The sequence below is a fragment of the Camelus dromedarius genome, chromosome 24, assembly GCF_036321535.1.
Source record: "Camelus dromedarius isolate mCamDro1 chromosome 24, mCamDro1.pat, whole genome shotgun sequence".
In the NCBI taxonomy this organism is placed as follows: Eukaryota; Metazoa; Chordata; class Mammalia; order Artiodactyla; family Camelidae; genus Camelus; species Camelus dromedarius.
Window position 1 is genome coordinate 22,604,925 of NC_087459.1, and position 24,291 is coordinate 22,629,215.

At 39.0% G+C, this 24,291-nt stretch overlaps 1 protein-coding gene and 1 pseudogene across 8 annotated transcripts in view; both read left to right on the forward strand.

The window, feature by feature from the left end:
- LOC105089697 (rab5 GDP/GTP exchange factor) overlaps nucleotides 1-24,291 on the forward strand; it is a 94,920-nt gene that overhangs the window by 31,583 nt on the left and 39,046 nt on the right. For 4 of the 8 annotated variants that reach the window (XM_031432789.2, XM_031432792.2, XM_031432791.2 and 1 more), the window contains exons 5-8: nucleotides 7,744-7,825; nucleotides 8,725-8,857; nucleotides 10,106-10,197; nucleotides 14,522-14,778. In XM_031432789.2, coding sequence (XP_031288649.1) covers nucleotides 7,744-7,825; nucleotides 8,725-8,857; nucleotides 10,106-10,197; nucleotides 14,522-14,778 — 564 coding nt within the window. The other 4 variants (XM_031432793.2, XM_031432796.2, XM_064478588.1 and 1 more) reach the window with 3 other exon arrangements.
- LOC116147232 (grpE protein homolog 1, mitochondrial-like) lies at nucleotides 464-3,607 on the forward strand (annotated as a pseudogene).

Below are 24,291 nucleotides of genomic sequence, written 5' to 3' on the forward strand. Positions count from 1 at the left end.
CAAGTGGAATGTCTGGCATCGAAGCCATTTGTATTGTGTACTTTTTTAATAAGCCTTCCTAACTTGTCACCTTGTAAACAGTGTTTTGCCAAGAGAGCCACCATAAACCTTGAACTCCAAGTAACAATTGTTAGACTAGTAGCTATCATTTTAGGGTTTTTTTGTTTTTGTTTTGTATTTTGATTTTTAATGTTTCTCTCCTTGCTCAGGTAAAATTTAGACATTGAAAGGGACCTTTCAACTTTCAACTGGTTTGAAAGTTTCAACTTTGAAACCTTTCAACTGGTTTCAGCCCCTTTATTTTACAGATGGGGAAGTTGAGAGCCAGAGGGAATAAGTGACTTGTCCAGGGTCCTCCACATGTGTGTCTTTAACCCATAATTTCTAACTCATAATTTCAACAATGAACTGTTCTTGCCTACATCTTTTTCCACTTCATTCCTGTTTTCTCTAGTCCTAGGATATGCCAGTGGTAAGCAACTTTTTCCACATATGGGTCAAGTCTAGAAAATTAAATATTTTCAGAATTGGATTAAAAATTTTTTTTCAGCCATTTAATCACTTTATATCTGCACTGAGACTTAAGAAAATTTCCCCATCCCAAAAGGGTATCTCTTTCGGCTAAAATTTCATTCAGCACCTACATAATCCATACACACTGCAATACTACAGTGTAATGCTTTGCTCTTCAACAAATGTTGTTTGCTAAGATTCTTCTGAAGCTGGTTTATTTTACCCTTTTTTCTTTTTGATTAATCTTATTAACTACTTAATAGTCCCTGGTAGTCCCTTTTCATATTCTTTAAGAGATACTTCTATTGCAAATGAGACAGGCAGTGACATTAGCACAAAGTTCATTTATGTTGAACATCCAATTGTCAGCAGCTACTTTTTTCTTCTTAGAAATTCAAATTTGATTGGGTGGGAGGGGGAGTGGGGCATATGCAGAAGCTAAAAAAGAATTTACAAGGTTTAGTTTTTAAATTTTATTATCATTACAAAATAACTAGTATTTAAGAATCTTACTGTAAGATCCAAGCTTCGTATAGGTTTAAGAGTGGCCACAGATTCTGGGATGTATATGGTTACCAGTGAAATGAAGGATGTCTAGATTTCTTTTGTCATTTGGACAAAAATTTTATGTGCATGAGTAATTTTAAAGCATTATATAGACCTAACTAGATGTTCACTTTTCCCATCATAACTTGAAAACCATATTTTCTAATTTAATGAGATCCCTGGCTTGCTGAAGAATTTTTTTCCACACATTTATTCATAGGAAACATTTCGAAACACACAGACTGTCTTTATTTTTCTTTAAAACTTTTAAGTGCTTTCTTTCAAACTTTGTACTTAATTTGTCACAAATGAGAAACAATTAGTTTATGGACCTGTCTTGGGTCTGTTGACTGTAGTGATCTGTGTCCTCATCCTCAATGGGCACCACCTGAGAGGTCGATAGAAATGAGGACCCCAGTGAGTTAGACTGCCTTTAAATCAAAGTGAGACTCCTGGAGAAACTCTTTAGCTGCCCAAACTATTTAAATCCTACTCTTTCTGATTGTTGACAGATTCTTCAGCTACATTTTCCCCTGTTCTGAAAGTGTAGCTTGCCCTGTTTTTTTGTTTTTTGTTTTTAAGAATAGCCTAGATAATCTTCTCCTTCCTCAAAATTCAGGCTTTTTAATTTATTGGATATTGAAGTAAAGCTTTTTAGTAAGTGAATTTTCTGGGTTTTTCAATGCTGTTTTTTTAAAAACACAATTCGTTTATTAATAGTTGTTCAAATATGCTCTTATTCCTTGCTGAGGAAGTGGTCAAGCACAACATAAGACCATGCTGCTTTCATTGTCCTTTTCCCAGCCAGTCATTCTGTAAAAGTCTGGTATTGATTATATTGTATAGACTTAGTTTTTTTTTCTGATATTCAGTCTCCTGAAAAACTATTTTCCTAATCCTAAATGAGAAGGAAAAAAATTATGGTTTAAAACATGGCTATGTCTTCATTTATCTTCTCTTCCCCAGAACAAGTGCAAAGATAGGTGTCCTTTTATATTTTAAAATAACTTCACTATTCTAGACCATATGTGTATACAAGGAGTAGTTTGCCCTGCTGTGTAATTAGTTAGGAGAGGGAAGTGTGTATTCAGAACAAAGAAACTTTAATCAACAAAATAAGTTTTAATTATGGTAAGAAAGTTGGGGTGGGGGAGAAGTAACCCAGGGCCATTAGATCCTGGGTTAATTTTAAAATTAGAAGCAGCGAGGATGAGAAGTGAGGCAGTGAGACAGTGGGAAAACATCTGAACTGATGGAGTCTACACAGCGTAAGAAACAAAACTAGGTAAAAGTTTGAGTTGATAACTATATTGAAAGTAATGAATGAATAAAAATATTCAAAACCAATCAATCAAAATCACAGTGGAAAAGTTTTGAACTCTACAAATCCCCCAAGGCACCTAGCAATGTATCTTAAAATGCAACAACCAGCAAATAAATTTCTTTAAATGAATGGGAAAAAAAACCAAAAACATTCAAGACCATGTCATAGAAGGCAGCTGTGGTGGTGCAGTGGGCGAGGCTGGCGCAGTACAATCTCTCAGCTTTGGTGTCGTGTCCCAGGCCCTTTCCTGTTGCGCACAGCGAACGAACAAAAGTGGAAGAGGACATGGGTCAAAATGGAACAGAAGAGAGATACTCCCTCTACAGAGAAGATGCTCATGGAAGGGAAGGTCAAGCTGAGAGAACAGCTAGAAGAGACTACGGAAAAATAAGTGAGGCTTGGCAGATACTGAGAACTTGTGACGGAGGAGCAGGAAATGCTGGAGGAGGCAAAATTATATGGTATTTAGAGCTTCTGCAAGGACTTGTTAGAGGCTGCAGGCATTTTAGAGAAGGCAACACAGTGAAGAAATTAAAGATACTAACCCTCACCTGAAGAGCCTTTATGAAGGCCTCGTAATGACTGAAGTCCACGTTCAGGTGTTCACATAGCATGACTTAACTCAGGTTGAACCAACTGTGGTTCAGATCAAGCCAGGTTTTGACTCCTACAGATGTGAAGCCTTATTCCACGTGCTGGTTACGGGGAAAGAGCCGGACTCAGTGGTGCTAGTTAACAAGGTGGGGTGCATTGCATGGGCACACCCCAAGACTTACCCTGCTGCGAGTGGTGAAACTTAGCAGCCTCTTGAAGAGATTTCTTTAAAGTAGCTGCTATACTCCTTGAAGGGCTGATTTCCTCTACTCATCTATGAATACTTTTGAGCTTTTCCTAAACCTTGTTGGAAAACTCAAGTAACCAGTGGCTAAATTGTGTAAATTACATTAATGAACTCTAATTTGGGAGCCTGTTCATTGACTTTTAGGACTGCATGCTTAGTAATTTCACACATTTGCAGAAGAGGCCAGCAGGACACTACTGGACCTCTAGAGTATCATGGATAGTGCTATATCTGCTCAAGCTCTGATGACATCAGAGTATTTAAATGAATACAGTGTCTTTGGGAATTCTGCTGTTTAGTTACCTGGCCATGCAGACTGCCCTGTGTTTGCTCTGCATCTCACTGGAGTTACTGGAACACTTACCCACTACACATTTCATTCAGTGGAGGAAAAGCAAGAGCTTAAACATTTTTCTTGCTGTAAGATTATATGATATTTGTGAAAAGCATATGTGAGTTCATTTGTAATTAGTAATAATCCAGTTCTTAAAAATGATCACCTACTGGCTTTTCCTTAGAGATGTGAAATGAAAATATGTAACTTAACAGTTCTCACCACTTTCATTTTGCCAGTAATTGAATCTGATAAAAATCAATTACTTTTGCTCTGTTTTGTTCATCTAACTGTAGAAATGTTTGTCTATACTCAATTAGCTACTTAATCTCAAGGTATATTCCCTGGTAAGATAGACTGTCTCAGAATATGAGGACTGCATGCTTAGCATACTTTAAATATTAATGTTTAATTTTAAATTTTATTTAAGGATGAAAGCTCTAATGTGTTCAGTTTCCTAAAAAAATGGTTGAAGGCAGCAGAAACTAGCAATACAAGAAATATGAACATTAAAGCTGAAAACTGAATAGATGAAACAGTTAACTGTAGTACAAAAGAAACTTAAATCAGAAACTAGATCATGGAGATCCAGTTTCTAAAGATGAAATACACAAAAAATATAACTAAGGAAATAGTCAAATAAAGATTTTTAAAACTGGAGGTAGAAAAAAACTTCAGCCAGACAATTAGGAAAGTATACAGAGAACTTCTCAGCATTAATATTCAAAGGGATACACCCGCTTGTCAAACTTTTATACCACAAAGGAAAAATTTTTTAGGAAAAAAAAATTGCTTTACACAGGCATTAAAGAAAAGATGATCCCAGGCAATGGTTAGAGAATACTTAAGGAGAAGGGTTCATTTACACTGCTACACTGTATTTCTTCTTTGAAAACTATGAAAAAACCTTTTGGAATTTTGTAAAACCTGAAAGAATTTACCAACACAAACCTGCTATTATATCATTTAGCTCCTTTGGCAAGAACTCTGATGGATCTGAGATTTACTCAACTTGCAAGTTAACAAGTTAGCCCGCCGTAGTTTCATGGATAATGGTGGAAGACACATCTCCTGGGTCAAGGGGGGAATAAAAGTCCATTTTATTATAGCAACAGCAGTAGCCAGAGTCTATCAGTATTTACACCAGTTCCCTGAGTATCAGTTCCCACAGGGCAGTGCAAAGGTCAGGTAGCGCCTGCCTGTGCAGTGAGTTTCGTTAGAGAAGAGAATCTTTTATAGGGCCGTGAACTTGCCTGACCTTTGCCCCAGTGAGAAATGTTATTATACTGGGCAGTATTATACTGGGCAGTGAAATCTACGCCTCTTACTTGAGGGAGGCTCTGCCTGCCTTCCAAGCCTGTCCACTATACTGCTGTCCTTAAAAAGAGTGCAGAACAGAGGCAGGCAGTGTCTCTCCCCACGAGGTCTGTAGAAATATGAGAGACCTGTGTAGAATTGTCTCCTGGCCTCTTTACAGTATTACAAAGGGAGGAACAATAATAAATGGCCACTTTCATTCCTTCTTTCATTCAGCTAGTGTTGAGCACTGGCCCTATGCCTGGCTCTGAGGATGTGGTCGTGAACAGTACCCTCACGGAGCTGACATTTTAGTGGAGGAGATAGACAATAAAATAATTTGTAATACGACAGTGTTAAGTCCTGCAGAGAACCTGAAGCAGGATGAGAGGGCAGAGTGGCAGGGGAGTCGTTTCACTCTATAAAATAAACACTACTGAAGTGTAAATCTGTGCAGTATAAACAGAAACATAAAAAGGAGGTTTCTGAATTGTAACAATCACAGTGATTGTGTGCAGCAGGGGTGGGGGAGGAATAGGTAAACCATCACCACCTGTAAAACGGGCCATTTAGGCCTTTTAAAGGTCCCAGTTTCTGGTTAGAAGTGAGTACTAGTAATTACAGGAATGAAGTTTGTTCTGAGTGTTAAGATTTGGTGCAAATGAAAGGTAGTCATGTCTTACCTACCTAAATAGATATAAATAGTAGATAATCCAGAAAGTATGTAAGCTAAAAGAATAGCAAGTAAAATTAGAGCATCATAAAGGAAAATCAAAATACCGTAGTTAAAATGTTAAGTAAAGTACCCATATTAGAAGTAAAGTTAGATTTATAGATTTAATAGTAAAAGAAAATTTCATCTCATAAACTCCATGAAGATAGTCTGTCTTTTGTTTATTTAAAACCAGTCAGCTTATTGGAATGATTTGAGATTTACAAAGTGAGTTAAGGTAAGAATAAGAGAACAAGGGAGTAATTTGATCATATTTAGAATTTATAAACATGTTCTTATGGGCATGTTCTTTAAATAGCTGCTGCTTATGGTTTTCTACGTGAAAATCGGCATAATCTTGTAAATATTTCTCTGAAGGAGTATTTTCAGTGGACCTAAGCTTGTTCAGTCCATGGATATATTTGTCAGGTGATCTAATTTAGTGCAGAGATGAACCTTAGAGAATTTACAATATAAATTTCTTTGCTCAATTTGTAGATTAAGGTTAGACAGGAAACCAAAACTTGAAGTCTTATTAGGAATTGGCACTAGAGAAAGCCATGTATTTGCCGTACCAGGCATGCTCATCTATAGAGAGCCGTCCTGCCTCCCCACAGAGGCCGCGGCAGGGTATGGCGTGCGGGATCCAGACCTCTCTTCTAGAGGAGCTCTGGATGTACTTGTGTTTACACCACAGAACATGAAGAAGACAACCTTTCTCATAAGCATAACTGGACTGAGAATAATTTCAGAGTTAGGGGAGCAGGAAGAGCACATGCAGATGATCAGAACAGTAGGTAACCTGGCAGGGTAGGTGGGGAGTCGGATGGGCCATGTGGGCTGAGTATACTCTTGAGCATCCAGCTGATAGATGACCATTGGAGGGTTGAGGCACAGTGTGACCAGATCATGATCTAAGATGGTCAGTTGAAAAGTGAGAAGGATCAAAGGTGGGGAGAGCAGCTGAAGTCCAGGTGAGAGGTAGTGAGGACCCAAACCAGGGAAGGATCGATGGGAGAGACGCTGTGAAGGCAGATAGGCAAAGTCTGGTCACTGTCCCTCACCCCCAGGCTTCTTTCCTGAAATAGCCAGAGCGCCAGGCTCTGCGACCTTCATTTATTAGCCCAGGTCATTGGCCTATGCAGAGGCGGTCTGTGGGAAATAGTCCTGTGGAATTTGTCTTGGGCTAAATTCATGCCCTTCTACAGTGACATCTTTATAAGAACGCTTGGGAGAAATGCCTGATTATGCTGTTAAATTTCACCTGAAAAATTAGTTTGCTTTTACATTTTGGACACTCAGTTATGTGACTTGTTTTCATCTTAGTGATGATTGCTAGAAAGTTTAGAGAGAAATTTATAGGCTGAATTTTTACTGACTTGCAGATTTTTGTGTTATCTTTCCTGGCTTAATTTCTGTTTCTGTTTCTCTCCGTGTTCTATTTTGCTTTTCTTTTTTTATCATTTTCTAGTTTGTTGTGCTAAACCATGTTTTTCTTTCATATAGATTTCAAGTAGTCTTTGGAAGAAAGAGGAATAAATATATGTGTTATACCTATAAAATCAGTAAAACCAAATAAAAATGATAGTGCCCAATATTGGAGCGGTTGTGGAGAAATAAGCACACCTATGTGGCTAATGACCATACATTGGAGTTTCTGAGGATTGTATCTAGCAGTAGATACTTAGAGCTATAAAGTTGTTCATACTTATTAAATTGTTCATGCCACTTTTGAAAATGAGTCACAAAGAAATAACCCAAAAGAAACATTCTTCACACAGTTGTTTATAGCTGCATAAATAGTGAAAAAGGGAAGAAACCCAAACACACAGTGGTAAAGGTTGGTTAAATAAATCCATTAATATATTGGAATATGATAAAGCCATCAAAAATGGTTAAGTAGATTAGAGAAATCTAAATGTACATAAACATATAAATTATCAAAATATGCATTATACCCATGTAGAAATGTGTATATACAGTGAGAGGAAAGGAGAGGTCATGAGATGTTGTAAATAATATTAACTGACAAGCTTTTCTCCCCTGCAGCATTCATATAATTTTAAGTACTTTTGGGATTAGTTCAAGGAGTGGGCTTTGGAAACTTTGTAAGATTTAGAGCTTTTCTCATGATCTTTCTTCAGCTACTAAGCAGCCTCTTTGTCCCTTTGTTTCAGGACTTAAGCATTGAGGAACAGTCAGAGTGTACTCAGGATTTTTACCAGAATGTGGCTGAAAGAATGCAGACTCGCGGAAAAGGTAATACTTTGTGAGCCAGCCTACGAGGGACTGCTGGTAGTTGCACAGGGCCCGGCAGCCGAGTCTCTTAGCAGTTTCTCTTTTGCTAAAGGTGTGGGTGGTTTGCCCATTCTGTCCTAACCTGCTCCACTGCCATTCTGGTAGCTGGGTTACACTTAGCAGTGCCTTTGAATACCACCATGCATATCATTCCAAGATAATCAAGCCATTGGATAATTTACTGAGCAATGTTTAATAACTTCATTAGGGGTAGGGACAGAGTCAGTTAAAACCCCTTGGGAGGCTTCTAAATGAAATCCCCATCTTGGAATTACCATCTTGGTGAGTCGCTGTTCATGGTCATGTATTCCTCACGTGGGTTGGGGCAGGAAAAAAAAAACTGAGAACCACTGGCAGTGCTTTAGATTTTTAGGGATTCTCCTTGATTTTGACTTCCACTGATGTGGATTTTGGAATATACTGACGTGCGTGTATATCAGAGAAATTTGCCCATATGTTTACCTCAGAGAAATCTCTAAGGTTTTAGAGTAAACCTCCAAAAAATGAAAGGGTGAATCTTGCCAGCATTTATCAGTCATGAGAATTCCAGGTCTTGGGAATTTTCTAATGTAGTAATAGAGAATGGCCTGTGCTGAGGTCTTCCCGCTTGGTAGGGTGTATACCTGTTAGGTCCTGCTAGACAGCTTAAGTTAGAAGTGAGAATTCTGTAAAGGGCAGCCCCAAAAGCTGAGGTAATTTTTAAAGGGTATTTCTTTAATGTAGCACCTTATACTATGTTTCTGGATATGTTTAATATATTTCTAGTAAATTAGTTTTCTGCTATGTAGAAAGTACTGTGAAAACATACTCTTAATTTTAAGTGTCCATCCTTCATCCAAATGTCCATTTGGATATTTCAGTGCCTCCAGAGAGAGTTGAGAAGATAATGGATCAGATTGAAAAGTACATCATGACTCGTCTCTACAAATACGTGTTCTGTCCAGAAACTACTGATGATGAGAAGAAAGACCTCGCTATTCAAAAGAGGATCAGGTAGTTGATTGTTCTGCTTTGTCTTGTCTGTTTACTACCTCCTGTTGGAAGAACACATTGTGGGAAAACAGGGCCCTCTAGTTTCAAACCTTGAGAGCAAGTAACTGGTATAAGGTACCTGCCATCCTTATCATCTAAGCTTAATTGTGGTGTCAGAAAGAAAAGGAATATGGTAAATTGACAGGAGAAAAGGGCTCAAGCCACCATCTTGAATCCAGGCAGCTTTAGATAAAACCATGTCTGATATTTGAGATTGTTAAAATCTCCCAAATTTCCAAAGAGCAGGAGGACATTTCATTATTTTCTCATTTTGTTGTATTGTCTTGTCAGGCTGGAAGCTGTGAATATCCATATCAAGGCAGTGAGTGTCATTTTTCCTCATTCCCACCAGGGTTGCTCATTATTCAGCCATCTCTCCAAGCACATCTTTCCACTAGCACTGGGTTGATAATTCACAGAGCACCCACTCTTCCATGGCCAGTAGAGTGAGCCCCAGTGCTCTGCATTCCAAAGGCAGCAAAGCACTTAGGAAAGAAGCCATCTAAATGTGGGAACAGGGCCAAAACTGAGCACAATGAGGTGTTTCTGGAGGAGAGGGGCCTAGGAATCGCAAATGGGGTTCCCAGACTGTGGGGCTGGTACTTGGTAGCTCTGTCCTTGATGGTGCCTCACCAAAAGTGAGGAGTTGATACTGGGAAATGGAAGACAGAAGCAGAAGTGACTAGTGGGCTTGGACTAGGGTGTAGAGTAGGAGCATTAGTCAAGCAGGTGGTGAGAGCCAGCAGCGGAATCTCTGGAATGAAGTTGCCATGTGACCAGGAACCTCAGTGACTCAAGCCGAGGTGACACATGCCTGTTGACCTCTTACTCAGGCACTGAGGTGCCTCAGAAATTGAAGGCAGAGTCTAAAGGAACATTAAGGGTGGTGGACAGCAAGGACAGGGAGCAGCAGATTCTCCTCAAATCCTCATTCTCAAATATTGAGGGCTTTTTAATCGTATGTTCTTGTTTCATCTGGTAAAATTGTCTTCTGCTTTTCTTGTGATAAGTGCGGAAGAGAAGTCTGATTTTAGGATTCTAGTTACTTCGGCACATGAGCTGAGCTCCTGATGTGTGTGGGGGCGACGTGCTTCAGCTGAGGATGGCTGGTTGGTCAGTGGTGTCCCATCTTTCCCCCCAGGAGATGACAAGAGAAATGATGGCAGTCCATCCTTGGAACTCTTTTTTACTGTCTCTCTCTCTCTGTAGAGCCCTGCGCTGGGTTACACCCCAGATGCTTTGTGTCCCTGTTAATGAAGAAATTCCAGAAGTATCTGATATGGTGGTGAAAGCAATCACAGGTCAGTGAAACTGAGCGCTTTTATATTTGGATGTTTTTGCCTTGAAGTTAGCATTTTCCTTTATAAATCTATACATATTTCAGTGAGCAAAAAGACAGTATTTCTAAAATGCAGACTGCCAAAGATACACTGGAATGTGGTAAAAGTGATTTAGGAGTGTTAGTTCTATGAATTTGAAGCATCCGATTAGTAGGTAAATCACTTTCCCCCTTCATTTTCAATGACCAAGTTCTCTTATTTCTTGGGCATTGAACTAAAGTCAAATATAGCTAGGGTAAATTTTTAAAACTCAGTTGAATTTATATATTCAAACTAATTTTGGAGGGAGGGAATTGGGGAGGCAATGTCATCCCCAATTAAGAATTATATATTACAGTGATGCCTCTGATTGGTTGTTAATCAGAGACGTGCTTTGAATTATTTTTCTGGTTTGTTCAAGAAATAAATGAAGTGCCCTAAATTGTTGTAGCTCTGACACTCTGGATAGATCCAGGCATCTAATAAGGTTCCTGTTCCTTATTCATAGGAGTAATCCAACAGAAGTGCAACACAAAAGTTAAAAAAAAAAAAAATGGAGGAGACATCCAACTTTGGCCAACTTCTCCTTAATTAGGAGAGGAGTTGGAAAGACTTGCTGATTTAAAGATTGTTAATGAACTTCTGCAGGGAAGGGAAGTGGGTCAGCTGATGTTAGCACTGTCAAAGGCACACCATTGAGTAGGCTCCTTTGGTTATAAGAACCAGATGCACTCAAGTTACAGGAAGAAATGGAGTTTGCTTAAGATACTATCAGGGTTGGAAGGGAGGAGGACTGTCACAGAAACCTAGCTCCAAGTTAAGGGACTGAGTCGTCCGCTGGTTAATGTGATTCTTCTGCTTTCTCGGTTTCTCCTTCTCTTTGTACGTTTTTGCATTCGTCTCCTGTTATAAAATTCATTATTTTCTGTAATTCCCCTTGTAGAGTCTAATTAGCGTCTCTAAATACTGTCATGCTTGTGTTCAGTGCTCTTCTGCTGGGCTATCATGGGTCCCATGAATTGATTCCTTTGGGTCAAGGCCCACTCCCACGCCTGCGTTTTGCTCAGGGAACATCTGTAAGAGATTGAAGGTAAAATCTAGACATGGACCTTGTACTCACATTTTCCCCGAGACTCTTAACTAGAAAGTTCAAGACCAACTGATTTATGTTTAAAGTACTGCATAGGAATTTATGTTGAGGACTCTTTTCTGAAAGCTGCAGTACAGACCTAGTAAAACCAGAAACTGCAAGTTCCAGACCGTTGTTTACTTAAAAATAGAAATAAGAAAGAGGATTTCAGTACATCAGCAGTTTATTAATAGAACTGAGGGTGGAACTTTTCTCTCCAGACATGTAAGATGGAGTTTCAGGAGATCTTTTCGATAGGAAAAATTCAGCCATAAAATTTTAAAAGCCTTCTTACTTTTTTTCATTTTAGCCCCCTCATCTTCCCAATCCAAGTTGCAGGCATATTCTGCCCCTGAGGACCAAAGTTTATGTGATTATTTTCTTCCTAATCTAAACTTGTCAGCCTTAGTGCAGGAGAAGTTGGAAAGGACAGTCTATAACAATAGTCTTAAATATTGGAGATAATCAGCTTAATTTCTCCAAATCACCTTATGTGCTACTGATCAGAACTATCAGCTTTGTTTATAAATACAGCTTTGTTTATAAATTAATGAATTGAGGCATTTTCCCTTTTACTTGCTATCTGTCTTATAGTGGGTAGACCCCATGGATGCTACTTAAAACGTCCTGCAGTGCACAGGACAGTCCCCTAAAGCAGAGAATTATACAGCCCAAAATGTCAATAGTGCCCAGTTTGATTGACCTAGAAGAACAGCCTACTTTGTTTTCAAAACCCCATTAAAGATAAGTCCAGACATCTGCTAAGATAGAATACACATACTCCACCCTGTTTTTCCTACTGATTATGAGTAAAAGCTCTGGAGAGACGCAAAGCAGTATCTGAGGACTCTGAAAAGTAACTAACAGCAGGCAGATTGGGAAGGGAAGTCATTGCTAGAGGAACACCCAATGCAGTGGGGTTTCTTGTTTTGTTTGCTTTTCCCTGCTATGTCTCCTAGTTTGAACTTGAGGGCAGTGCAAATCATGGAACTAAACATCAGGTTGGGGGGTCCAAAAGGGTCAGAACCAAAAAGAAACTTCTTTCAGGCTAAAGGATGCTCAGGAAGGGTGGGGTTCACTACAAGATGAAGAGTGGGGGGAAAAATCCCTTGGGTTTTGTTTTGTTTTTTCCTTTATTCTCCTTCCTTTTACTTCTGTTCTCTTCCTTTTCACACTCCTGTCCATACCCCTTGGCCGTGGCAGCAGCTGCACGTGCATCCAGATGAAAAGTACAGTTAAAAAAATGATAATCATAGTCTTTAAAAAATTAAAATAAAAAAATAAAGTACTGGCATGCCTAGGAGATACTGTGGCTTCAATTCCAGACCACCACAATAAAGCAAGTAACACGATAAAGCAAGTCAGACAAATTTTTTGGTTTCCCAATGTATATAAAAGTTACATTTATGCTATACTATAGTCTTTTCAGTGTGCAATAGTGTTATGTCTGAAAAAACAATGTATGTACCATAATTTTAAAATACTTTATTGCTAAAAAATGCCAAAGCAATTACAGCAGTAAGATCAAAGTTCACCAATCACTACAGCAAATATAATAGTGATGAAAAAGTTTGAAGTATTGCAAGAATTACCAAAATGTGACACAGAGATACAAAATGTGCAAATACTGTTGGAAAAATAGTGCCAATATATTGACTTGCTCGATGCAGGGTTGCCACAAACCTCTAATTTGTAAAAAAAATAGAGTATCTGTGAAACTCAATAAAATGATGTGTGGATATAATTCACCTTTTATTCACTTTCAAACTTAAATAATAAAGATTAATGAGAAAATGGTTAACTGTCCAAAATAGAGAATGAAACAATAATAAAAAGTAGAAGACTAAAAAGGGTGAAAAATGGTTAAAAAATACATAAATTCCTTCAAATCTTTTTGGTGATTAGTTCTTTTTAAATAGAAAAATAAACAGACTGAGACATAATAACCATAATTACAACCCAGAATTAAAAGGTTAAAGAAACTAAACAATACAATAAGCAAAAATTAAATGTCATACAATAGACAGATAAGTAGGGGGACTAGTATTAGTAGAGTATTAGTATTAGTATTAGTAAATTAAAATAAGGCCAGTGTTACTGCCCCGCACACATTGGGGTCTGGTGGTCCTGTGAGGGTTTCCCCAGGTAGCTGACCTCGGGGATGAGAGCTGAGAGCAGAAAGAACACTGTGGCGTGTTCCACCATCCCACCTAAATCTGAAACATTTATTCTTGCTAGTGGCAAGAAACTGCTGTCAAATGAAGCTGCCTCAGCTATTTTTGTCCATGATGTTCCAGACTGAAGCAGATACATACATCCAAAGGCACACCCCACCTCCCCTTGTGTTGTCCTGACAGTGCTGAGTTTGTGCCTAACTGTTCCTCATTGTCTCTCCTAGTCTTTGTAACAAAGAATGTGCGTTTATAAGAGCCCACCGGTTGGACTTGGTGATAGTTAAGGGCAGGGAAATAAATTTCTTCTGAGAGAAATAAAATATAGTTTATGAGATGAAATGTGTACCCTTGTTCATCCGCTCTGTTAACCAGCAGGTTATAAGTTTCATAAAGGTGTTCTAGATATTCGTAGCTAGTAGAGATTTACGTGCCCTGAGGACTGGCCACTGTGGACCTCCATGTGATGGATTTCGGCCGCCTGTATTTTGCTATCCAATACAAGATGGCTTTTGTATAGTAGCCACGCTTCTAAAAAGCAGTATGCAAACTGAGGCTTTCTGAACTGAGTTTGATAATGTATTAAGAGGAACAGAAGCAGTAAAAAGGCTGCTTGTTTCTCCATGGAGCTTTTAAGCAGTTTACCATCAGAATCAGAAGAATGGGCTTTAGAGTCAGATAGACTTGGTTTCAAATCCCCCTCTCCGGTCACTTGCTGTTGTACAATCTCAGGCAAATCATTGAACTTCTCTGAAGCTTAGTTCTCTTAAAAATAGTAGTATACATTGCATGATCTGAAGATGGAAAGAAAGATGCTTGGGAGCGTACTGTGCAGTGCCTGGCTCAGGGTCATGTGTTTTGGCAGTCTAAGTTTTTCGTGCACTAAGTTAACGGAGAAGGGGTTAGCAGGGGTACCTCTGTGACGTAGTAGATAAAAGTGATTATCCTAATGCCTCTTTTATGTAATGATATTCTCACTGGGAGCAACGTCTTCTCTCCTTTATAGATATCATTGAAATGGACTCGAAGCGGGTGCCTCGGGATAAGTTGGCCTGCATCACCAAATGCAGCAAGCACATCTTCAATGCCATCAAGATCACCAAGAATGAGCCAGCTTCAGCTGATGACTTCTTACCCACTCTCATCTACATCGTTTTGAAGGGCAACCCCCCGCGCCTTCAGTCGAACATCCAGTACATCACCCGCTTCTGCAACCCAAGCCGACTGATGACTGGAGAGGATGGCTACTATTTCACCAACCTAGTAAGTATTTGGTTTATTGGTGGTGTGGAGAAGAACCAGGAAGGTGTAGGTATTTTAAGGATGTGACAGCTCACTCACAGGCCTGTGACATGATACTGCTCCTGAGCTGCGGGGTCATTGTAGCTGAGGATGCTTCTCGGTGTCACAGAGCACGTGTGACCAGGCCACACACACACCCCACCTCCCAGGCCGTGACCACTGTGGTGCTCGTACAGGAAATGTGATGGCCACGTTGAGGGGGCTCTGCTGTTGTTGGCCGTCACTCCCCTGAGCCGCTCGCTTAGTCAGGTTGACTCAACTATGAATAAGTCAGCTCTTGGACTGATTCCTATATTAAAAAACTTAAGAGGTATTTTTTTGTTTTATTTCTACAAGTTACCTCTTAAAAATGAATACTGAGATATTTTAAGAAAGTATCAGTTTAGAGGATGTGAAATGATTTTCAACTATTTTTCGTTGCAGTGCTAATTGGTTCTAGGCAAGACAGTAGTAAATGTATGTACGTGTAAGTTATAAGGCCAAATACTTCCTTTTACTGACCGCTGAACTTCTCCTTGTTTGCTTTAGACTAGGTTGATTTTCAAGCCAATGAATTTGAGCCTCGAGACCCCTTATGTGCTTTGTTTCCTGTGCTGGAAATTGTATAGGGGATAGGGAGGGAGGGAAGGCCAGGCCACTTAAGGAAGCATTTCTGCTAAATTGTCTACAAAGATGGGTACTTGAATCTCCAACGCTCCAGAAATTTGTTGTGATTTATTTTTACTTCCTAAATATGTATTCACTTTTGTACCTAATTTTGTGATTTTTTTTTCCCTTTTCCTTTAAATGCGTTCACCAAAGTGTATAAGCTTCCAGTCCCTCAAAACCTGTTCCTGCCCCACTTCCTCGTCACCCTCGGCCACTGCATTCAGCTGCTCATCACTGCAGTGCCGGCCTCTGGGGATGTGGTTTGCAGGTGGAAGGACGTGGAGTGCTCTTTTTCAGGATGGTGCTTGCTCCATCGTTTGCAGTGTTTTTCATCCTTCCAGACACTTGGTTGTTTAAACTATACTCCACAAAAACATTTAAGTGGCTGAAGTATTCATATTTCTTAACATAAGTGAGACATGCACTTGACTGCTGGCGAAGGGTATTTTGGATTCAGTTCTTTATCCAGAGAGTCCCAGGCAGTCTGAAATCCCTGAGAGGTGTGGGGAGGGGGACGTGGCTGGTGGTCGGAGAAATGAAGCAGGAGGTGGTTAAGGGTGGCGCTCGTTGCCGACAGTGGAGGCTGCAGGCTCACTTGCCCCCAGCTGCTTCCCAGCCCCTTGACTGACAGCCTAAACTAGCCTGCACCGTCTTTCTTCATCTTCTTCTTGCCTGACTCAGAGTCTGGCTTCTACTCCCCCTGCTCCAATGAAACTGCTCTGGCATAAGGAAAGGATCTGCATTGCCAAATCTCATGGGAACTCTCAGTCTTGCTGCTTTAACACTCCTCGTGACTCCTTTCTTCTAGAACTTCTCATGTCCCTTGGCTTTCACAATTCTACTTCTCCTTCCTTCTCTCTTTGAGGCCTCATGTCCTCTGCTTCCTCTTGAACATGTTATTCCCTGGGGTTCTGTCCTCTGCGCATCTCTCTCCCTAGGGTGTCTCTTCCGGTCACAGCTCTGCTGGTCACCTGTACAGCGATGGCCTTCAGGCTTGTGTCACCTGGTTCCGACCTCACACTGAGCTCCACTTCCAGTTATATATCGTGCCTCAAATTTACTTTGATCAAAACTGAAACTTCTTTCCCATCAGATATTTTTTCTTTCCCGACGTACACTCTCTCCATTAGTGACAGTACCGTGTATCCATCCCCCTAAGCCAGGAGCGTGGGCACCGTCTAGGATGCCTCCTGTCTCCAGGTGACAGGCTGCGGCAATTCCACACATGGGCTGAGCTGTGGGGAAGGGCCAGACAGCGCGCTCTCAGCATCGAGTCTGTTGTAATAGACTGGCTACATATTCTTTAAGGAGATGATTCACTTTTTTATGAATAATAAGGTAGGAGCCTGTGAATGAGTTTCTCAGAAGAAATTCTGAGAGCCGTCCTATTTTCTCCTGTTTCTAGCTCATGTTTTTCTTATGAAAATAGCTTTTAAAAAAAGAATGTGAAAATGGTGTGTACTTCTTGTAGAAAAATGTCATTAATATAAGGAAGTATAACTAACCTGTCTGTGTCACTGAGCATTTGCCCCAGCATTTCTATACTAATAATTGCTACCATTTATTCATTGCTTATCAAAGACCTCTGAGCTAAGTGTGTTACGTGTGTTATGTTGTTTAATTCTCAGAATAAATCTGGGTGGTATGACCCCCCATTTTACAGATGTGGAAACCTCAGAGAGCTTAGGTAACTTTCCAAGAGTCACACAACTCGGTTGTCAAGTGACAGGTGACAGTTCACTCAGGCTGTCTGATTTCAAAGCTTGTTCTGGTAACCGTTTGATGTTAAAATCTCTGAGGACCAGAGGTCAGTGTGCCACACCAGTACCGGGGGACTTGCTCAGCAGCTGGCCATGCACTGGGGGGTGCTGTCAGCTGGCATGGCCTCAGAAGGGGAAGGGCTTTTAGGGGGCGTGCCCCCCAGATGCTTGGCCCTGGAGCCCCAGCCACACTGCAGGGACGCAGAGAGCCTCTGACTTCAAGGACTCACACGGGAAGCACTGTAATAGCCACTGTGGAACAAGTACTGAAGGTGCCTCTTCAGATACCTCACTCCGTACAGGACCCTAGGACCTCTGAACACCCAAGGAGAGGACTGAATTTCTGACAGTCAGACTCAGTGAAGTTGGCAATTAGATTTAACTTTTTTGTTTAAGGAAGAAATTGTTATTTCAGATTGGAGTATAGAAGAAACAACATGACTGGCTGTGAATTGATAACTTTTGAAGCTGAAGTCAGTGGAGATTCATGAGATTGTTTTGTCTACTTTTGATTCTGTTTTAAATTTCCATAATAAAAGGATTTTGGCAGTCTATTTGAATATTAGTAGCTTTCCTCATACAACTAAGTAACGTTCTCTTCTTTTTATAGTGCTGTGCCGTGGCTTTCATTGAGAAATTAGATGCTCAGTCTTTGAATTTAAGTCAGGAAGATTTTGATCGATACATGTCTGGCCAGACTTCTCCCAGGAAGCAAGAATCTGAGAACTGGTCTCCTGATGCTTGCTTAGGTGTTAAGCAAATGTATAAGAACTTGGATCTCCTGTCTCAGTTGAATGAACGACAAGAAAGGATTATGAATGAAGCCAAGAAACTTGAGAAGGACCTAATAGATTGGACCGATGGAATTGCAAAAGAGGTTCAAGACATTGTTGAGAAATATCCACTTGAAATTAAGCCCCCAAGTCAGTCGTTAGCAGCTATTGACTCTGAAAATGTTGAAAACGATAAACTTCCTCCACCATTGCAACCTCAAGTTTATGCGGGATGATAAAAATTTATATGGATAGTATTTATTTGAGCCTAAATTGTAGCCAACCCTTACTACAGTCCACTGATTGGGATATAGAATATAACTTAATTGCTTATAAATATCAGAGCATTTTTAAAGGTACAGTTTATGGGAATTTTTTGTTTTGTTTGTTTTTCTTGGCAGGGGAGGCTTAGTAAATAATAAAGTACTATTTATTTGTGTCACTGAAATAGATTCATTTAAGGCTTGTGTGAAAATTTTGTCTAAATCTATTTTTTTCTCCATGATTTTCCTATGTGCTTCCTCTGTGGCATTCACTGTGTTTTGGATTCGGGTAAATAATTGCCTTTTAAAGGATAAGACAAATGAATGCTACAAAATGTATGTTTAAGGAAATTCAATGGTACCACTGTTCTACAGTTTGAAATAATTTTATAATTGTAAAGATAGAAAATATATTGATAAGTAAATATGTAAAATTGTAAATATTTAAAAAAAAAAGAGGAATGGTGTCTGCTGTGCATGGCATTTCATGTGTTAATTTTTTTTAGTTTAAAATGAAGTATATTGAATATTTGCCTTTAACACCATTTTATCTGGTTTGCCCCACTAAAATGAATTCAGAAGTATTTAGACCTACTCCCCTTAAAATGTTGACTCCATCTTTAACAATCTGTTAGCCTTAACTCTGAGGTCCTGTAGAGTCAGAGAATATGGCACCACTGAGGTTCAGAATACTTTTTGGTTGTATAAAGTTACTGTTCAGTATAATTGAAAAATGATTGAGCCATGCTTCTTGCACCTCTTTCCTCCTCTCATTCAGCAAGTATTTCCCAAGCTCTTTGTAGGGGAGCTGGCCCTGGGTGTGGGTCAGACAACAGAGGAGTGGACAGGTCTCTGCTGGCGGGAGAATCCCTCAGAGCTGTGAAGTGCAGGGGGGCTTCTGCCTCCAGAGTGTTCTTCTGACTTAATGGACAACCCAGACACGCTTCATGTCAACCTCTTGTTCAGGGTTTCTTAATCTCAGCACTGTTGACATTGGGGGCTGAGGATTTGTTGTTGTGAGCGCTGCCCTGTGCTCTGTGGGGTGTTTCCACCCTGGCCTCTGCACCCGCTGAATGCTAGTAGCAACCCCCACAGTTGTGAAAAAAATCATCTCGAGACATTGCCGGATGTCTCCTGGGGGACAGAATTGTCCCCAGTTAGGAACCACTGATCTGTTTTGTGAGCAAGGGAGTTTTCCTCCTGGTGGGTAATACAGTATAACCAAAGGATATGACATTAAATGCTCAGTATCATGTCAGCTGACAGCTCATTCAGTGAGGGTTTACATCCCCTGCAGCGGGGAGCCTTTTCTAATCCTAATGGGACCTCTCATAACCCTTTTATGGTCCTCCTTGCAGTCAGTGATTTCTGTGGATGACCAGTGTACCTGTGAAGTTGTGAGGAGTCCCCAGGGCAGCATTCTTGAACAAGATCACATCACACAAGCAGCTAAGAAAGCTTCCCCTGGTGTTTCAGTGTCTTCCTAAGAGCACACCACGAATTTGTAGTGCAGTAGTTTTGGAATTAAACTAGGATGAGTATAAAACTTTTTATCCTTTTCTTAAATTTACATATAAAGTCCATCAAGTTGGCACATCTGTCATAAAGCACCAGAGATGTGAAGCAGTGAACTGAGTCAGCTGGTCACCAAGCTGACTTGGAATGTAATGCTTTACCGTCACACTGGGCCCAGATGGTTTTCATAGAGAGCTTTCTCCTTTTTTCTTTTCTATGTACTTTCTAGGTGCTAATCCGGGTAAACACACTCAGTTCTCCTGGGAATATGCCGTTCTTTTAGTTCTGTACGTTATGTTTGTTAAATAAAATGTGCGTATCAGCCTCCCCAGAAAGCTGTCTTCTTTTGACTTCTTACCTGTGTTTAAATTGTTGAATTGATTTTTTTTTTTTTGGTATATATCTCATATTGGTTGAATTCTCCATATTTGGACTCTTGCCTTTTATTTCTCTTAAGTCAGCATCAATGCTATGGCCAGACTTTCTGTTTTCTCAACAGGAAAGTCTTGATATTTTATGCACTACAAGTGTTATTGGAATAAACCTTTGGAATAGAAGTCCTTATCAGTAAAGTTTCATGATCCATCCCTCTTCCAGATAGGTTGATTTTTGGTTCTTCATCTTAGGAAAATATACATTATTAATATTTTCACGTTAAACAGATTTCCCTTTTAAGCCTCTACCATCATTATCATACTTAAAAATGAAACAGACATTAGTTAAAATTAAGAACAAGAGAAGGATGTTTGCTATCACTACAATTAGCATTGTTCTGACAGTACTACCCAAGGTACTCTGTCTTCAGAAATAAAGGGGATAATGTAATCAATATAGACTTATTACAACCTGGTGGTTGAAGGCATGAAATCAAGGCAAGGATGCCAGTTTTCACCACTTTATTCAACGTGACACGTGTTGGAATTACCTGACAAGAATTTTTAAGACAGCATCATAAAAATGCATTGATGAACAAAGATAAACATGCTTGAAACAATTCACATTTCTATGAAAATAGAAAGTCGCAGCAAAACAAAGATATGAAGAAGAACCCAAAGGAAATGTTAGAACTGAAAAATACAATAACTGAAATTTAAAATACAAAAGCCCAAACCTCACTGTTTGGTCCCTATAAAAATGGAGATGACAGAAGAATGAATCTGTGAACTGAAGATAGATCAACAAATTACCCAATCTGATTAACAGAAAATAGAATGAAATTTAAAAATGAATGTTGCCTCAGGGACCTCTGGAACAATAATGAAAGATCTACCATTCTTAGCATTGGAGTCCCAATCACCTCCCAAAGTTTCCTCCTGTCCTCTTTATCGTGTTGGGGGTGGGGTGGGAGTGGGAGTGTGGGTGTGTGTTAAGACCACTTAACATAAGATCTACCCTCTTAGAAAAATGTAAGTGTATAATACACTATTGTTAGCTACAGGCATATGTTATACGGTAGATCTCTAGAACTTACTTACCTTGCATAACTAAAACTTTGTACTTTTTGACCATCACCTCCTCATTTCCTCCTCACCGAGCACCTGGCAATCACCATTCTACAGGAGAAAATATTTGCAAATTATATATTTGATAAGGGCTTAATATCTAGCATATATAAAGTACTCTTACAACTCAACAACAATAAAAAAAATGTAAAAGTGAGCAAATGACTTGAATAGATATTTATCCAAAGAAAATACACAAATGCCCATAAGCACATGAAAAGATGCTCAACATTACTAGCTATTAGAAAAACGCAAATCAAAACCACAATAAGATGTCACTTCACACCTGTCAGGATGGCTTTTGTCATCAGAAACACAGAAAATAATGTGTTGATGAGATTGTAGAGAAACTGGAATCTTGGTGCACTGCTGTTGGGAACATAAAATGGTGTAGTCACTCTGAAAAACATTTTGGTGCTTCCTCAAAAAGTTAAACATAGAACTACCATATGATCCAGCAATTCTACCTCTAGATAAAATACCCAAAAAATTGAAAGCAGGAATTCAAATGGATACTTACTATTTACTAGGGTTGCCATAACAAAGTACCGAAGGCTGGTAGCTTAAACAACAGAAATTTATTTTTTCACAGTTAGAGAGGCTAGAAATGTCAGATTATTCAAAGAATCCACTCTCCTTGGTCTCCGTGTGTCTTCACATCACCTGCTTTCTGTACAGCGCCCCTCTTTTCATAAATACACCACTCATGTTGGGTCGGGGCCCACTCTAATGACTTCATTTTAACTTTCTGTTCTTTTTTTAATTGAAGTATAGTCAGTTACAATGTGTCAATTTCTGGTGTACAGCGTAATGTCCCAGTCATGTATATATATACATACATTCATTTTCATATTCTTTTTCATTAAAGGTTATTACAGGATATTGAATATAGTTCCCTGTGCTACAGAAGAAATTGGTTCATTTTTATATGTAGTGGTTAACATTTGCAAATCTCAAACTCCCAAATTTATCCCTTCCCACCCCTTCCCCTGGTAACCATACGATTGTTCACTATGTCTGCGAGTCTGTTTCAGTTTTGTAGATGAGTTCATTAGTGTCCTCTTTTTTCTTTCTTTCTTTCTTTTTTTAGATTCCACATATGAGTGATATCATATGGTATGTTTCTTTCTCTTCCTGGCTTACTTAGGATGACGATCTCCAGGTGTATCCATGTTGCTGCAAATGGCATTTTATTCTTTTTTCTAAAAGGCTGAGTAGTATTCCATTGTATACATACACCACATCTTTATCCAGTCATCTGTCGATGGACATTTAGGTTGCTTCCATGTCTTGGCTATTGTAAATAGTGCTGCTGAGAACATTGGGGTGCACGTATCTTTTTGAATTAAGGTTCCCTCTGGATATATGAGAGTGGCATTGCTGGATCATTTGGTAAGTCTATTTTCAGTTTTTTGAGGATTCTTCGTTCTGTTTTCCATAATGGCTGCACCAGCATTCCCACCAACAATGTAGAAGGCTTCCCTTTTCTCCACACCCTCTTTATCACTCATGGACTTTTGAACGATGGCTGTTCTTACTGGTGTGAGGTGATATCCCATTGTAGTTTTGATTCGCATTTCTCCGATAATTAGTGATATTGAGCTTTTTTTTTCATGTGCTTATTGGCCATTTGTATGTCTTCATTGGAGAATTGCTTGTTTAGGTCTTCTGCCCATTTTCCAATTGGCTTGTTTGTTTTTTTTCTTAAGTTGTGTGAGCTGTTTATATATTCTTGAAATTAAACCTTTGTTAGTTGCATCATTTGCAAGTATTTTCTCCTACTACATATGTCATCGTTTTGTTTTACTTATGGTTTCCTTTACTGTACAAAAGCTTATAAGTTTAATTATGTCCCATTTGTTTATTTTTACTTTAATTCCTATTGCCTGGGTAGATTGCCCTAGGAAAACATTGCTAAGATTTATGTCAGAGAACATTTTGCCTACATTTTCTTCTAGGTAGTTTATAGTGTCTTGTCTTATGTTTAAGTCTTTAAGCCATTTTAACTTAATTATACCTGAAAGATCTATTTCTACCTGTAGTCACATTCTGAGGAAATGGGGGGTTAAGGCTTCAACATATAAATTTTTATGGGGACACAATTCACCCTATAACACTTGCACACAAATTTTCATAGGAGCATTATTCACAATAGCCAAAAGATAGATACAACTAAAATGACCATCAACAGAGGACTAGATAAATAAAATGTGGTTTATTTATCCATACAATGAAATATTATTCAATCTTAAATAGGAATGAAATTCTGATATGTGATACAACATGGATAAACTTTGAAAACATTATGTTAAGTGAATTAAATGAGAGGCAAAAGGGCAAATGTATGATTCCATCTGTATGAGTTAACTGGAATAGACAAATTCATAGACAAAAAGTAGAACAGAGGCTTCCAGGGGCTGGGATGGGGGGAAGGGTTAATGCAGAGCTATTGTTTAACGGTACAGAGTTTCTGCTGGGGATGAAGAAAAAGTTCTGGAAATGGGTAGTGGTGATGGCTGTATAACAATACGATTATAATTAATTGTAATAATATATAAAACAATTATAATGTAACTAATTAAAATAAAATAATGCTACTGAACTTACAAATGGCTCAAGTGGTAAATTTTGTTATGTATATTTTAACCACAGTTTAAAAAATTTAAATAAAAATTTAAAAGAAGTAAAAGGTAGTGTCCTAATAAACAGAGAGAAATGATTCCAAGAAATAAATAGGAACATGAGATCAGAAAAGAAAAAAAATGTTACTGGAATAAACTGCTTTTCCAAACATCAACATGTAATAACTGTGGATATATATGCTAGGTACAAAATAAAAAACACTAATTTGCTACAAAAGAAGAGGATCTGTGGAAGGCAAATAAGCCCGTGAAAAGACATTCAATATCATTAGTCATTTAAAGAAGTAAATTAAAACCATGACAGGCTTCCACTACACGTCAACTAGAATGGCTAAAAAAAACCCCAAACCCGACAATATCAAGTGCTGTTG